Raw genomic sequence first — 18254 nt, forward strand, 5'->3', positions numbered from 1 at the left:
GTTATGCATTTTTAGAAAATTTCAAAGTTTTACAGGGAAAATAATTTAATTATTTTATCCATAATGGTTTCAATATTTTTTTTTCCGGTTCATACCGTTTACTTTTCAGTTATAATCATTTTTTTAACTATAGTTTTTTGTGTTTTTATGTTTTTTTTTTCTTTTTATCTTTCATAAAAGGGAAATATGGAGGGGTAGAAATTTAATTGGTCCATTTATTAATGGTATTTATTACAAGATGCCATATTTTTTTTTCATTAACTTTTTTTATGTTTTTTTTTTGTTTTTTTTTTAGATTATACATATAAAAGTTATAATTTTTTTTTTATGTTTACTTTTTTTTATATAACACGTGTTTTTTTATTTTTTATTTTTTTTTTGTTTTTATTTTTTACTAATTACATAGATTAACTCGATTCATCTACAACGGATGCATTTTCATCACAACCACCATCAACATCGGTTTTATTAGTATTAGAACAAATTTCATTAGAATTAAAACTAGTGTCTTTTGCTGTTGAGCTTTTTGCATTATTTTCGTTTTCAGTATGATCATTACAATAATTTGAACTCTTTATAGCATTATCAGATACTTCAGTTGCAGACGATTTTGGTCTAGAATACGAAAGTTTTATTTTTTGAATAAAACGAAAAAAAAAAAATAAAACCCGAATCAGGATATAAAAATTTTTACTTACATAAATTCATCACTAACTGGACCATTGGAAGCGCTGTTAATTGTAATATTATTAGTATTATCTAAAACTTCTGCTTGCACTTTTTTAAAGCTATTATTTTCACCATATTTATTTACGAGTACATCATCATATTCATCAGTCTGTATTTTACCATTATCGTTTTCACTTTCAATAACATTATCCATTTCATCACCAATAATATCATTAGTATCATCATTAACAATACTTTCAATAATTTTTTCTGCATTCGTTTTTGTATCATTAAAAAAGTTATCATCATCATCAAATGATGATAGCTTATCATTACAAAATTTTTCAAAATTTGCGTTATTATCAGATTTATCTGCAATCGATTGTTCTTGACTCTGCTGAATTTCATTTAAATTTTTAGAATCTTGTTCTGTACTACTGATACCGTTGCTAATTTTTTCTGCTCCGCCATCATTAAAATGTAAATCAAAATCAGCAAAAAATTGCATAACTTCATCACTTAATTTTAAGCCTTTCACTACATCATCATCTGTAGCATTATCACTATTAGAATTACTTTCATTATTTGTATTATCAACATTTTCAACGTTGTCATTATCACCCATATCTACCAATATTTTAAGCTGTTTTAATGTCTGATTTAAGGTGATTGATAATCCAGGCGTTAGAATATCGGTTACATTCAAATAATCATCTTCAAAATTCGTTTTTTCAACAAATTGCTAAAATAAAAAAATATTTATGGAAAATAATATACGTCAAAAAATAAAACTAAAATTATGTTGTTTAAGTTAAATTAGTTACCTCATATAATACTCCAGCAGATGAAGAACCACCAAATATTTCATCATCTTCTTCTAGAAAAGCTCTGAAACGGGTTTAGGAAAATTTATAAATAAACAATATATTTTAATTTAAACTAAACTTACGGCAAGTTGGATAAAGTAGCGTTAAAGAGTTCTGACGGGAAGGTTTCGTTGTGAAATTCCTTTGCTAAATTTGTGTAAACTTCAGCTGATTCATAAGCATCACAATGTGCTAGCATTCTTTTTTGAGTATTCAAGTCTTTTATCAATTCACCTTCATCTTTGTTTGTTATCATACGCCAATTTTCTAATTCATCCTCACTCAAATTCGATTCAATTAAGGCACCCAATTTATCGGATTCTAATATTGATGTTGTGATTGTATCAAAAATTTTAATAAGATGACCCATATAGCCTAAACGACGACCTTTTGCAGATGACCTAAATATTTAAAAAGAGCAAATAAACATGTATCAATATTTGGAATAAATACTTTTATATATTTCTACTTACTGCATTTCTTTATTTAACATCCAACATTCAATAAGTTTTGATATAACTCTACAGTTAACTATTGCCTGTGAAAAATTTTAATAAAAACTAAATGGTTTATAAATAAAATTTTAACTTATTTACATATGTTTGTAAGGCAGATGGATTTATTTCAGGGTTTTCAACCGTATCACCATTGCTATTTTCATTGTCATTGTTTTCAGTTTGTTGTTGTTGTTCCTGCGGTTGCTTTTGCAACGAATTTGCTTGATTATTTTTCTTAATATTATTATTGTTATTTGAAAAAACAATTTTTAAACATTTTTCAACTTCACTATGTAAAAAATTATTCCAGCAATATTCCTTAAATAATTTGAGCAAAGTATTAAATAGATCAGTTTTACATATTCTAGAAAGAAAAAATATATTTAGCTTTTATTTAAAAATCACAATATTTTACACTTACGCATCAATTAGCCTACTGTTACCGATACGAATTAAAATGGTAAAAAGGCTACATATTTGAAGTCTTGTCAATCCAAAGGGGGGTGGTAATTCAGAATAAATATTTGAAAGATTTCTCTGTAGAGAAATAGAAAAAATTTACATTTCATTTTATACATATACATACCTTAGTACATAATACATGTATTTTGTAAATATACTTTAACTTAATATAATTAGACCTACTTGTGGTGGCTTTGATAAAAGATTATGAAAGTCATTTATTTTTGGTTCAACTACATCAATAATAATATAAATTATTCTGTCATGATTATCTTTTTCTTTATCCATTATTAACTGCAAGGCTAAATCTGATGCTGGTTCCTCACTAAAAATTAATTTCGTAAGTTTGTTTTATATTCCGCTCGAATTTTCTAATGATCAAAATACTTACACAATTGATTCATCAGCCAAGGTTAATAATACTTTAACACCAGCGACCACGGTTGTTTCTTCTGCTTCTGGTAATAACATCACGTCAACCAATTGTGATACCGCAGAATGATCCTCAATTGAAAGAAGTAACAAATTACCATTTACAAAACTTTGTTCAAACGAATCATTATCATAGGTTTGTCTTAATGATCTTCCATATCGTATTAATTCACACAGAAATTCAGATATATTTTTGTGCTTTTCAGACTCTTCTGGCTTCCCTAACATGCTAATCAGTCTTTCAACAAGATTTTGTTCCGTAAGCCACTACAAAATATTTTATATAAATCATATTTTACTGAGTCATAATTAAATGTAATATTTTTACCTCATATAAATCTTTTTTAAGTGCACCTTGAACTTCTCTGATAATTTGAAGCAGTAAATCCATAATAACTGATGTAGCAAAATGTCGAAATATTAAATCAAGAAAGTTACCACGTGATTTTATAAATTCCAATACTTGTAGGCACAATTTTTGATATAAAAACCAATCTGTTTCAGCTTTTTTTGATATTAACATACTAAACGTTTTATTAAAAAATGACGACAGGAGAGGATTTAACGGTGGTTCTTTTTCTAGATATGAATATAATGTTTGCAATATTTCTTCATCCTCTACTAGTTTCTCGTCAAGGGACGGTAAACCACTGTAAAAATAAAATTAGAACACAAAAAATTTTAGAACTATATACATATCTTTAAAATAGAATATAAAAGCTCAAACAATATAATTAAATGTGATATATGTAAATATAGTCTAACAAGATAAGAAGTACCTATTGTAAATATTATAGGAAAATTGTTACTACGTATATAAATATGTACATATAAATATGTATATCAATTTTGATAGCCTACATTATTGTCATTTACAATGATTTACTAAAAATAGAATTTTTCTTACAAAGTCAAAATTTCACATGCCATATTAGCATGTTTAAAGCGTTGTGTTATGGATACATCTTCTGGTGGTTCTGTGATTGTTAATTCAATAAGTCTCTTAATAATATCTGGACGAGTTAAGCTATAAATAAAAAAAAACTATAATACCTACTAAAAACAATTTTTTTTATTTTTGACTTACTACTGGATAAGATTTTTCTTTTGGTTTTTACATTCCTGCAGAATATCTTCATCGTCCAAAAACTCTTCTAATACTACGTTCTATATAAAAAAAAACAAAATATTCCATTAAAAATAATTATTATTTTTTAAAAATTTATATTTTTTACATCTTTTTGTAACAAATTTTCGATATTCTGTGAAGGCGTATATCCCTTATCCCAAAACATTATGCGTATGTGTGAATGTGATTTTACTACCTTATATTGGAATAAAAAAAATAATAAAACTGCAAAGTAATTTGTTCACTATTTTAATTTACTACAAAAATTAATAAAGAATTAAGCTGCTACGTATTGATATTTTATTAAAGTCGATATAAAAAATATTTTTTATTTGAAAAGAGTGGCCATTAGAATTTTCACTATTTTTCACTCAATCTTTAAATGACGTTTAAGTTTTGAATATTTTTGACATCTGTAATTGAGAATGAATTTTATATTTTATTTTTTATTCGTGTTCAATATTATATTCACAATAGCGTTATTCACAATTTATATATTATTTTTATTCATAGAAAAATAATATAAAAATTAAAAGAAATTAGAACAGAGTCCCCTTACTTTTGCGACCCTATACAACATAAAAATATTAAATTTTAATAATTCAGTTGACTTATTATCTAATAAGAAGCTTGATTTGTTAGCGGTATTTTTGACAACTTTTGGTTAAGAGCAAAAATGTTACTATCTTTCAAATAGAAGAAACGGGAAAAGATTTTTGAAATAGAAAGAACAAAAATATGCATATAATTAAAATAAAAATAATTTAATTATTTAAAGACTAACCTCAAAGTTTATCATTTAGTTAGGTCATTTTATTTAGAAAAAAAACTTTCTTAAAAAAATTTTATAAATATTAATAAAATTTAATTAAACACGTATCTTGTAAAAATATGAAAAATGAACTCTAGATTATTTATTTTGATTTTCGTTATGTAAACGAAAAGAATTTACGTAATAAAATAAAATTTTTGACAATTTATGCAATACATGACATTTTTGTGCTGAGGAATGACGCGTGGAAGCCCTTTACTTTAAAATGTCAACAATCAACAACTTTTTTTTTTCATTTTTATTTTGAATTTCAAATTAGCACTTGGCTTGCAAATCAGTGACTGAAATTAGGATCATACTCAAAATTCAAAAAAAATTTAGATAACACACAAATTTTAAGTTTTTGAGGATAAGTAGCACGAATATGGCTGTAAGTTTTTATGGGTTTTATTTTATATAAAAAGCAATAAGTATTAATATTATAGGTACAAAAGGGAAAGCAGGGTACCAAAGGTGCAAAACAAATCATAGAAGAAAATTCTGCAACTATTAAATTTTATAGAAATATGATGGCTGGCAGCGTATTATTGTATGTTTCAATTAACCTTGTGTTTTTTCAATTTACCACATTTTTAGCGGTATGGTATTAAAATCCATTAATATTTGTAATATATAATAATTCATCTAAGTATATTCTTAGGTAATGAGTGTACTTAGTTTCGCAATACTATTTGCAGCTTTTCAATTTATGAATTTCATGTCCCAACCAAAACTCTCGGAAACAGGAACGGTCATAGATAGTGGAACCGATTTAAATATGCAAGGTGGAATAGCTGAGTAAGCTACAATCTCTAAACTAAAAACTAACTGACCAAATTATTTAACGAATCTTTTGTTTTTGTTAGGAACGTGAAAGATTTAATAATTTTAACATGTGGAACACTGGTTCTCACTTTGTTATCAAACTACTTTTGGTTAACTTTATTATTAATTCCAATCAGGGCAGTTTGGATGTTATGGGGTTCTGTAATTAAACCTTGGCTGCAACAGAAAAACGAAGAACCAGAGGTTGACGAAAAGAAACAAAAGAAGATGGAAAGAAAAATGAGAAGAATGAGATGAAATACACACCATCAATATTAGGACTTTTTTATGTTTTCCCTTTTGCTTAACCTTAATTCTCTTATGAAATTTGTTTATTGTGTGTAATTATTTAAATTGATTTGTAAGATTTAGACAAAAAGATTTTTGAGAAATAAAAATTTTTTTTATAATTTTGTTATTTACATACATAAAGTTATAAAACTTATTAATTTATAATCTTTGAAAATCTTTAGATAGTATTTTACTTTAAGCGCACATTCTATTTACGAATATTAAAATAAAATATTAAAGTATTTATTCCTTGTTTAAGATATAGGTGTAAATAATTCAGCAAGATGAGTATAAGCAATTTACCTTAATAAATTATTAATAAATATTTAATTTTTTAAATTAATTAAAAAATTATGGTACATTAATTGTAGAACATATCTCTGTTTAACTACATATTACTTATTTATTTTTAGGTACTTAATTAAATAATATTAAAAATTATTTTATACAATAATATAACAATTTAAACAAATAACATGTTATAAAAAGTGCAAGTAACCGATATATATATATATATATAAATATATATATTTAAATTAAAATTAGTTTATGAATTTGCAGAAACAATCTTTTCGAGCAATATTTATTTCAAAAACGAATTCATATTCTAACAACTTAATTAAAAAATATTTACAAAAAAATTTCTTTTACATAACGTGTTTGGCAGGGTATATTAGTTGGTATTTAATGATTCATAAGCCTTACTGTAAATGTACAGGTATACAGGTATGCATATTCTTAAAAATTTTTAAATTTAATTTAATTCTGTTATTTATATATGTACATTAATTATGCCTTAAAAAATATTTCATTTGTTCATTAAATAAAAATTGAGTAAAAGCATACGTACATATTATTATCATACAGTGGGGCGTATATGATTGTATATAATTGGGCAAATTTGATACCCATATAAAAAGTAAGTACGAATAAAGTGTTTCGTTGCATATAGGTTTTGAAACACTAAAAATTTCCAATTTCTTCAAAAATTTAAAATTTGATTTTTTTTTTTATTTTGTAGCAAAAGTATTTATGCTTTAGCTTCCTATAGCTCTCATATGCATATAAATATGTACATTTATGTATAATAGCTCCTAAAATTTAAATATAATTTAATTTGTGTAAAATAGAATTCAAATTTAATATTAATTTACAAGAGTAACGCCAAAAATATCAAAAGTAAATGATTTTAAAAAACAAGAGTTCCAATTTTTTGTATAAAAAATACAAATTTCTTTTAAACTTGCGATGTGACCTGCTACGTAGTACATTAATGTACAACTTACATACAATTTGGATTACATTAAGGAATGTCGCATACATAATATTATGTTATTGTATTTGTATAGACATACTTTACGTATTCATGCATGAAAATTATAATACATATAATATAATAATAATACTTAACATTATTTTATAGGGCTAATAAGTCTACAAGACAAAAAATTCGTGTCCGTACTTTACAGTACGCTAAAAAAAATAAATAGGTAGATAGGTAAATATATATTATTTAACAAGAATTGAGTAAAAAGAGCACAATGCAAAGAATTTTCTTTAGTAAGATGCTCGCGCTGATACAAATGAAAAACTCATAAAATAAAAAGAAAAATAAGGAAAATTATTAATAAGAAAAAAAATGTTTAAATCAACTATAGGAACATTTTTATTACATAGAACTTATAAACTATACTATGAATGATTATTTTGTAATCTAATTATTTGGCCATAATATGGCTAATTTTTCGCAATAGCGCAGTTAAATCATATGATCTGCTTTAATTTTATAAAATATTTAAAAATTTATTATGTATGGCATATTTATTAATCGTCGCGTTATATTTTTTCACTATTGCTTTTCGCATTTATCATTCTGCAGTATTGCGTTTATGAAAATCGCTAAACTATAATTATATAACACAGGAACAATATTACATTTCTTTTCCATAGGAATATAAAAATCAAATATCTGAATTAATTTATTCTAATAAAATATTTAATAATATTTTATCTTTTAATATATACTAATGGGAATTAATTTAAAATAATCTAAAATTAAGCTTTGAATTTTATTTTTAATTACTTTTGAATATGACTTTTTTTATATTTTTTTAGACTAAGTAATAATATTTAAAATTTATTTTTATTACTTATAAAATTAATGTTTTAATATTTAATTATTAATTATATTTCATTACATTGTTTAATATTAAATTATACGAAATTACGATTTTATTAATATTTATTGCGTATATTACAAACGAATTATTCAATATTGAATAATGTGTAAGAAGAAAAATTTATTTAAAGAAAAGTAAAAGATATTATTTTATTATATTGGATATACTTTTGGGTTATAAAAATTTTCAAGGAAAATTTTGCTATTTCAAAAAATAATTATATTCAGTCGGAGATTATACGGGCTCCAGGTATAACATCTTGATGAGGAATTGTGAATTCGTTTAATTTACAAAACAAAAAAAAAAGTAAAGTCCTATGATTTTTTCTTTTTTTTTTTTTTTAATTTTATTTTATTAATAAATTTAAAAAAAGAAAGTAGTCTAATATTAAGAGAAATCTGGGACTCGGGAATATAATTTTAAGTTAAATATTTAATAAAATTTACATATAATAACAATATTCATGAATGTGCAGAGTTAATTGTATGATAAAGCGAAATATTATAGAAATTAAAAGATAAAAAAAATAGAGGAAAATTATAACAATTTTTCTTTTTCTATTTTACTAAATTCGTGAATTATATTATTTTAAATTAATTTATTTGAAATTTTATTTAAAAGAAAAAATATGATTAAATAGTTGTGTATTAATAAAATAAAAAATTAAATAAAAGAAATAAATAAATAATTTAATGCAGAAATTTTTAAATGTTTATTATATGCACATTTACACGTACATACATATATATATATAGAATATACATAAGTACATAAAAAAAAATATTGAAAAGTGTATTGAAATTGTTTATGAATAAAAATTTAATTATAGAATTATTTATATACAAAAATAATTATGATGGAGCCGACTACTAATGGTGTAGATCAAAAATCACCTTCAGGTAAACTAAATAAAAATAAAAAAAAAATGTGTATGTATAAATTTTTGTTTTTCCATTTTAAAAATGCATTCCTATTACGCAATACCCAGCGTGTGCAAATTCTCAAAAACGATTTATAATTTTAAAAATATATTATAAAATGAATAATTTTTAAAAAAATTATTATTTAAAATTTATTACTTATATGTGTGCTATTTAAAAAATGTTATAGGGTACTCAAATATGTATATAGTAAAATTAAGAAAAATTTTATTCATATAGCGGTTTGCAAACGATCGGAATAAATATAAAACATTTAATTTTAAATATGGGGAAAGAAATTAATTATTAATTTAATATTATAGGTATTATACTTAAGTTTAAAATATAGGAGCACTATTGAGTTACTCAATTCGTAGTAAGTATGTCAAATTTTAAGAATGACAATATTAAAAAAAATTTGAAATGGGATAATCATATTAAAAAAAATTAAAGAAAACCCTTATATCTATTAAGGTTATAAAAAGATCTGACGGTATATTCCTGAACACGCAACACAACTTGTATATAATGGCTTTATTTTATGAATAATCAGGTATAACATAATATGTAGTTGGAGTAACTGTTCAAAATTTCATGTAAAGCACTACTAATTTAAAACTGATATAATTTGTTATATATATATACACATATATGTATATTTAAATCTTGTTTTAACTTTTATAGTTTTAAATATTTTTTTCGACCTATTCTTGAAAATATCCAAATTTTGACTTTTCTTGATATTTGAATTAAAGTTATTAAATAGCGTTAGGTACTTCTATATATATTTTTTCTACATATTTCTACTAAAATAATTATGAATAGTTTTTTTGTTTTTAGGGCACCAGTTTTGATTTAAAATTATTTCGTTTACAATATTATATGTGTATTTGCATTTCTCAAAATATATTCATTGATTTATATTAAATGTGTTAACACTAACATGTACTTACTTCTTCAGTACTGGCTCTGGTACTATAGTTCTAGTGCGCTTTCAATTAATAAACAAAATGATTGCTCTAATTTTTTTTGTGAATATTTAAAAAATATTAATTTATAATTATTTAATTATCCATGATTTTAAAACTTCAATGATATTGCATTAGTTCACAATTCAGCAAACATAATTCATATGCTGAACTGCTTACGAATACCGAATACCGTATTACTGTAATTTTATATATTATATTATACACAAACCACATGCGACGAATATAATTTAAAAAAAAGTATACGCTTACATCGTGTACTTGTGTGTACTATTAAAATTTTATTGAATATATTTTTATAAAAGTTTATAAAAATTTTTTAAATATAGTGAAAATATTTAAAATATTAGATGTATTTTTTTTTTGATATTTCTGAAAGATAAGTTAATATAATAAAATATAATATTATATTAAAATATATTTTCAAGAAAAAAAAAATTTATATTTTATTTATATTCTTAATAACGTATTAAATAGGCGCGTCATAAATATCGCCCCGACCAATAAAATGAACATAAATAAAAGATTTTTTTTTTTTGTATTTTTCAAATATTTTTGCTTTGTTATACTTATATATAAATTATTATGTATATAGAATGTATACGAAAGTATTTCTAAGATATATTTACTTAAAATTGAAAATAATCTTATACCATCAGCTTTTTGCTTGATATTTCGTATATTGTTATACACTTGTACATACAAAACACAAATAAATATACTGTGCTGATATTTTGAGAGCACAAAAATCAATGTTCAATATTATTTGAATTAAATAAATGGGGTAATTTGAGTTGATAGCTGGTGGTTTTATATAACAGATTGTTATATAATGAAAACACTTTTTTTAATTGTTACATTTTAAGTAATAGAAAGGTATCAGGGCAAAAGTTCATGTGCTTACTTTAAATTAGTTTTTTGAAAAAATTTCAAGTTGACAAGTAAAGTTGATTTGAAGTGATTATATTTGTAAAGTAAGTGTTCTCACAGCGTCGGTCTCGTTAAAGAACTACTCATATTTGACAATAAAAGGTAACTCGAATATAAAAAGCCATAAAATTGAGTTAATTCTTAAAAAATTATAAAAGAAACTCCTTAATATTTAATTGTCAATAATTATTAAATTAAATAATTGTTAAATATGAAATTTGAAAAAAATTATTTAAAATGTTAGATTTGTGCGTATGTTGTGTAGGTATTTATGTAGTTTAGTTATTTTGGTTAGTTGTGTATATTCTACTGGCATAAGATTTATATTATGTGAAAATATATACATAAGTATGTTTGCATGTATGTATAAATTTCCTGTAGATTTCCTGTAAATTGTTTTTAATAATTTAATATAAAAAGGCCTGTTCAATCTTTTTGTACTAAAAATGAACTTTTTTTGCACTCCACCAACCTTATAAAAATTTATTTTATTTTAAAGTTAAAAAAATATCTTCAAAAACAAAAACAAGAAAAAAACTTAATAAACAATTTCAAATAAATAAATTAACAAAAAATTACTAAATTAGCAAATATAAAATGAATATGTTTTTCGGCATTGCTGGAAAAAGAACTAATTCAAACGACTTATTTCATATATAAAAATTGAAATAACAGTAAATAGAAATTGAAGTTTGACAAGGTGACGATTGCACGTAATAGTGTTCACCATAGCTCTAACTGAGTCGACTTCTAAGAAGTAATTTTTTAATATTTTTGTTTGTTTTTTGTTGTTCTCGGCTGTGTTTTTTTAGTAAAAGAGTTTCTTACGCGTAAAATACTTTTTTATTCTGCTCAAATAAACACATTTTTTTAATATTTATTTTTTTTTTTATAAATGAATTTAATTAATTTTATTTTATTTTAAAAATATTTATATGCTTTATTTACAAACGCTCTCAAAACAAATACCTTGATATCAGTATTGCGGTATCACCGCATTAATTACTATTAAATTGTTTATATGCAGCGCTATATACACAATTTAATAGTAATTAGTACTCAAATTACCCTGCGTCAAATGTCTGTATATTATTTTGGTATTTTGACACCATTACTTGACAGTTTTCAATATGAACTTTTAAAATGAAAAAGTTATTATAAATTAATAATGAAAATTCAATTTAATTTTAAATTTTTTTTTCAAAATGTATTAAGTTTATATCCCTATTATTATTATGGAGTTTCTTAAATTTAATATACTACCCCATGAATGAATTTACACTTATGAAATTACATGCGTATATTTAAAGTATTTCTGAAAATTTTATTTAAACTTATGTACGTACCTATATGCATTTTAAAATTTTATGCCAACTTAAAAATTCCAAATCGGATAAAAAAACAACCATAATTAATTTACAAAAATAAAACTTGTTTTTTTTTTGTTTTGTTTTTTAGATTTTTACATACCTACATATTACTAAAGTACTATATTAGAGAAAAAGTGAAAGAATTTTGGTTTTTGTTTTTTGTTCTTGGATAAAATTATATTTACAAAAATAACTTAAAAATGTTTTATAAAAATAGGAACCCTAGACGCGTGCTCAATTTAATAATAACTTCATACGTACATTTTTCCGCATTTAGTTTCATAATAGCAGCTTTTTATGTATGTATACAATGAATTATATTTGAAAGTTGTTATATATTTATTACTCCATTTATAATATTGAAGTAAATATCAATGTGGAGGAGAGTATCCACATTATTCTTTTATTATATTAAATTTTGTTTGCATGTAATTGAATAGTGAATGAGACTCAACGAAGTTTTGTTTCTTTATATTATAAAAGATTTTCATAAACGCAATTTTCAAAACCTATTTCAAAAAACTAGCCGTACTCATGATCAAATTACGCTAGCAACATTTGTTTATAAATATAAACATAGCGCAGTTTTTGCTATATATCATAATATACTGCATTCATGAAAAGGCAAAAATTATTACAAATTTCATTTTTGTTCACTAAATTTCATATTAATTCTTACATACTTATTGTTCATACTGTATAGTTGCCTTCAACTTGACTGAAATAAATTTATATCAACATTATAAATGTCTAGTGTGACAATTTATTTGAGTTTTTCAACATGATGTTTTTGTCTGACAATATTTTGTATAAAAACTGTAATAAAAAAACACATTCAAATAATTTAAAAAAGTTTTCTTCTTGCATTTTTTTAAAATAATAAGTACTTTAATATTTTGAAATATAAAGTCATTTTAATTTATTTGTACCGAATTTATAGTAATAAATATTAAATTTTAACCATTAAGAAATAAATAAATATAATTTCAACATACTTTTTGTTGTTATAAATTTAGTTTTAGAATATTCTACACAATTTTAACACAGAATTTCAACATACATAAATCTGTGTTGAAATTTTAGTGTGGTATCGGCTAGACTAATCATTTATTAGTAGGTGAAAGAGTTAAATACGAATCAAATTTATTTTATTTTAAAATTTAAAAAAAAAATCGCATATTCAAATAATTTTTAATTGCATGTTGATTAATTATTACGTTCGTAAAGAAAACCAAAATTTCGGAATTTCTATAATTTTATAAAAAAATTTTAAAAAGGTCTAAAAATCACTGATATTTCAAACCAAATCTAATTTAATTTATGACAAGATAATGACACAATTTAATGAAAATATAATTACCAAACTTGGCGAATGATTATTTTAGCATAATGTAAACCTGAATTTTAGCATAAATTTTTAAAGAGATATTGACATATCGGCTAAAAAAAAATTTCCGCTGGCTTTAAAATTGTGGTAATCAGGCAGTAGAAATACATTAATTAATGAAATTTCAAAATCCGAGACTCATTTACACATATTTCTATACACATATATATTTATTTTAATTAAATTTAATCAAAAATCATACTATCTAACAAATATTATTAAATTACAAACAAATAAATAATTTATGAACTTTTACATTCAAAGTTAATTAATGTTATTACCAACATTTCGTTGTTATATGGAAATATACATACATATAATGTACTCGTATATTATGTACAATTTTGTTTTTCTTTTTGATTTTTTTCCAAAAATAAATATTTTTAAAAATATTAATTTAATAAAGTTTCGTTTTTTTTGGCTTACTTGTTTTTGTATATATGTTTTTGTTTTTGTATTGTTCATTTAAAAATCTTCACTCTAAAAATATAAAATTGTTATTTTACCATTTTCTATTTTAGAATTTTTCTCGTACATGTACATATATTATAAATGTATATATGAACTGCTAAATTTGTATATAATTTTATAGTATATATTAATTTCTTATATATATATGTATATCTTATAATATTTAGGTAAATATACAAATATTCGTCGAATTTGGCTCATGTTTTTTTTATTACTTTCTATGAAAAAATTACCCAACAAAAAAAAAATGTATTAATAAAATAGAAAAAAGAAAACTCTATTTTGTCTACCTCAATTTTGACTTTTAATTTTAACCCCTTGAAAACTTATGGTTGACTAATATAGTTGACTTAATTATAATCATGGTTTTTATTAGTAAAAATGTACTAATTAAATAAAGCTCATCAAATAATCTACTTCATTCAGTAATTAAAAATTAATTTACTGAATAATTTGCATTTTAGTACAGACTCTTAAAAAAACTTTTGAAATAAAGATGAAGTAAAATATTTGATATCGAAATTACAATGACAATTTGTTGTTGACAAACACCAGGGATAACAGTGTTCAGTGAGAAAGATCAATCGTTTCATTGGTTGACGCAAGCGTCTATTCTTTCTCATTTATCTATGCTGTAATTTACTTGCATCCACATCAAATTTACCTTGTTATACCAGGGCGTAAAGTGTATCAGCGCATTTCTTTAGCAATTTGGATCCTACTACATCACAAACAAGGTCCCCATAAGAACAGCTTTACTGTCCGAATTAATGACAACTCTTTTTGATACATTCCAGAGCACACAATCAATTGTGTTAATTTAAAACAAAAAATTTATGGTTTATATATATATATATTTCTATATAATATTAAGTTATGCATGTCAATAAATATATAAATAAGATTAAAATAATAAAGACAATTGTTTTGAATTGGAAATGAGCAAGATTTTCTACTCTGTCTAACAACAAATTCTGGATATAAAAAAAAAATTCAATTTTATGTTTTTTTTTTCTTTTTCTATAGAAACAAAATTTAAAATAGATTAAAATCCAAATTATTTAAGTAGGTATATTATAAAAACAAATATTTTTTTTTTTACTGCGGTAAAATTTGTACATATATTGTCTATTGTAGGGTAACTATATTTAAACAAGTGTATATCATATGTAGTTCTATTTTATTATATATATTGACATATTTTTAAAACATTTTTTGTATATTCATTTTTGTGTGGAATTTTGTTCACAATTTCATAGGTATTTTATTTATTTTGTATTTTTTTAAGAAAACAAATTTATATTCTTGTATTTTATTACAAAATGAAAGAAATGCAAAAAAAAAAAATTTGTGTTTTGCAAATTAGATTTTGATCATAAAAATTTCCGAGACAATATATACAATTAAAATGAAAATTATATTAGTTAAATGGCCTGTGTAATTATAAAATAATATAATAATTAATTAATAATGACATATACAACATACTTACTTATATTTTATAGTGAAACTATTCAAATATTTATACAAAATTTTTAATTATTATGACCTTCTTTTTTTGTTTTCGTTTTATAAAGTACAATGTTTATTTTTAATGTGTCCTTTTTCACGGTTTACTACCCTAATTTTTTTTTTTCATTATATTATTGAAATTGTAAAAGAAAATTTAAAAAATTTTTAAAAAATAATAATAAAATTTAAATTATTTTAAAAATTAAATTATTTTTTTAACATAACATAACAATATACCTGTACTGTTATGCCAGAGGAACGAGCATTATACAATAAAATTTACCGGTAGCAAATTTTTTTTACTTTTTCAAAAACTATTGCATACTTTCAGGGGTACGTGACTTTAATAATATAAAATTCAAATGTTAATAAAATTAAAATCATTAAAATAATAAAAGTGAAAATTAAAAACAGAAAAGAAAATTATATTTTTAAAATAAATTTTTTGGCAAAATAGTTTTTGTTTTTTTTTTTTCATACTTGTTAACTATTAAAAATCAACTATTTTATGAGCGGTAATAAACAAACAAGTGCAATTATTTAGGTAAATAATTGGTTTAATTATTAAAATGACGACAAATTTTTTAGTTTATTTAATTATTATTTAGTCTTTGTTATTTTTATCATAACAATAAAAGATAAATTTGTCGATTTTAAATTTTATATATGTGGGTAGAACACTTTTATTTATTAATCTTATTACAATTTGGTTTGTATGTTGTACTCGTACATTATAATTAGATAGTGATGTGCTCAAATAATATTGCCCCAATTTTTATATATACAATATATTTGAAATAAAAAATTAAAATAATTTTAATTTTCGTCATTTGTTTTTTAATTTAAATAATCAAATTGTAATTTTAAATAAAATTTGTATAGAATATAAAATAGATTTTTAGAAAATTTAAATTTTGTGTTAAAACTACAAAAACTATAATAACATTTCTAACCGGAATTTTTTAATGTACAATAAATAAGATATGTATTTAAAAAATGTAAAATATTTACACAATTTATAAATATACATATATAATTTGATTACTTTATAAACGCCATTTAATTTAATTTTAAAGTGTTAATATATTTTTATATTAACAACAATATTGCACTCATTTTGAATTTTATAATTGCTTTTTTATTAAATAACAATTTAGAGGCGTTAAATAGTATGACTTTGGTGTCTGATTGACACATCTTAAACTTCAAATTGTAACCACTTAACGAATATCCGATAATTTGGAAACCATAATTGTCTATGTTACAGTCCGGTAAACACATGTTTCCATCGACCAATTTCTCCATTGCAATAGATTAATTTTTGAAAAATACAATTGTAATAAAAAAAAAAATAAATTGTTTAGAATAAAGCAAAATTAAGGAACTAGAATGCCAAGGGTCTTATGTGTGAGGAATGATTTCAAACCTTTATGCAAAAAAATACTTCTTGTAATTAGTTTTCAAAATTTTTCAGAATTTCATTGTGCATTAAATTGAATTACTGTTGATTGTCGATCCGTATAATAAAATTTATTTGATGCATATGACATTTGTAAGGACAAAAATCAAAAATAAACTGTTTAACTTCTTATATGGTGTTTTAGAATTCCATTCGAAATATAATAAACACTATAATTATAATTTATTCAATTTGATTATAACGTCACTTATGACAGGCTAATTTGGGTATTTGGTAATAACACTGAATTCACTCGCCATACATTTAAAACAGAGCTGCTTCATTTATTATTTTTGAAACAATTAATGAACTCAGCAATTCATTGTTTTGATCCACGGAGTCTTAAAGTTTTTATTTTGATTTGGTTCATCAAAGTTCAAATTTTGAAATAATTTAAAAGTTTTTCTCACTCATACAATTATTGAAAATATCAAAGTTTGATTTTAATTGTCATCTCCACCTGTATGTCAATATTATCACTTAAATTTTGTATAGCACCTCTTTGTATAAACCTTAATAATTAAGTGTTACAACAACTATAGCTATAATTTGTAAATTTTTAATTAAATTTTAAAAATTTATTTTTAATTAATTATATTTTTTTCTTATTTATTTTTATTAATTTATTTCAGATGTGGTCGCTGAATTAAATAAAATTTCAATAATTGAATCGATAAAAAATGCGGCGGCGATCACTACGAATGGTGATGCACAATCATCAACAACATCATCATCAGTATCAAAAGCGCCATTTTTAAAAAACACTGAACTTTTAGGAATTTCTTTTAATGAAAATTCAAGTTCATTGATTAGATGTGCGCCAAATGAACGTGCAACATTTTTTATAAAAATTGATTGCCCTGATGATCATGAAGCTATTCCATTTACATTTGAATGGTATGTATATATTATGTATATAAATATATATTGTAGACATTAAAAAAATTAGAAAAAAAAAATTAAATTATTTGAAATTAATTTGTTCTGTTTATTTTTGATTTAAAATATATTACATTATATTTTGGTATAAATACAAAGTATATATATAGGAATG

At 22.5% G+C, this 18254-nt stretch overlaps 3 protein-coding genes across 3 annotated transcripts in view; 2 read left to right on the forward strand and 1 right to left on the reverse strand.

Annotated features, from left to right (window-relative positions):
* Nucleotides 1–8: 8 nt before the first annotated feature.
* On the reverse strand, nucleotides 9–4420 carry LOC129607291 (serine/threonine-protein phosphatase 6 regulatory subunit 3-B). Its single transcript, XM_055518188.1, has 13 exons — nucleotides 4162–4420; nucleotides 4014–4093; nucleotides 3834–3953; nucleotides 3255–3576; nucleotides 2886–3193; nucleotides 2678–2819; nucleotides 2454–2569; nucleotides 2132–2396; nucleotides 2009–2073; nucleotides 1619–1936; nucleotides 1494–1557; nucleotides 699–1411; nucleotides 9–615 (listed from the first exon to the last, which is right to left on the reverse strand). The coding sequence occupies exons 1-13, from the start codon at nucleotides 4219–4221 to the stop codon at nucleotides 408–410; spliced, it is 2781 nt and encodes a 926-aa protein (XP_055374163.1). The 5' UTR covers nucleotides 4222–4420; the 3' UTR covers nucleotides 9–407.
* Nucleotides 4421–5069: 649 nt separating this feature from the next.
* Nucleotides 5070–6123, forward strand: LOC129607513 (transmembrane protein 208). Its single transcript, XM_055518542.1, has 4 exons — nucleotides 5070–5257; nucleotides 5313–5465; nucleotides 5528–5664; nucleotides 5733–6123. Exons 1-4 carry the CDS (start codon nucleotides 5252–5254, stop codon nucleotides 5947–5949), a joined length of 513 nt encoding a protein of 170 aa, XP_055374517.1. The 5' UTR covers nucleotides 5070–5251; the 3' UTR covers nucleotides 5950–6123.
* Nucleotides 6124–8966: 2843 nt separating this feature from the next.
* Nucleotides 8967–18254, forward strand: part of LOC129607486 (myosin light chain kinase, smooth muscle) — a 108145-nt gene continuing 98857 nt past the window's right edge. Inside the window, exons 1-2 of the mRNA XM_055518515.1 lie at nucleotides 8967–9061; nucleotides 17833–18097. Of these exons, the coding sequence (XP_055374490.1) occupies nucleotides 9016–9061; nucleotides 17833–18097 (311 nt within the window). The 5' untranslated portion in view covers nucleotides 8967–9015. The remainder of the gene's footprint in view (nucleotides 9062–17832; nucleotides 18098–18254) is intronic.

The sequence above is a fragment of the Condylostylus longicornis genome, unplaced genomic scaffold (assembly GCF_029603195.1).
Source record: "Condylostylus longicornis isolate FDR11 unplaced genomic scaffold, ASM2960319v2 ptg000027l, whole genome shotgun sequence".
NCBI lineage: Eukaryota > Metazoa > Arthropoda > Insecta > Diptera > Dolichopodidae > Condylostylus > Condylostylus longicornis.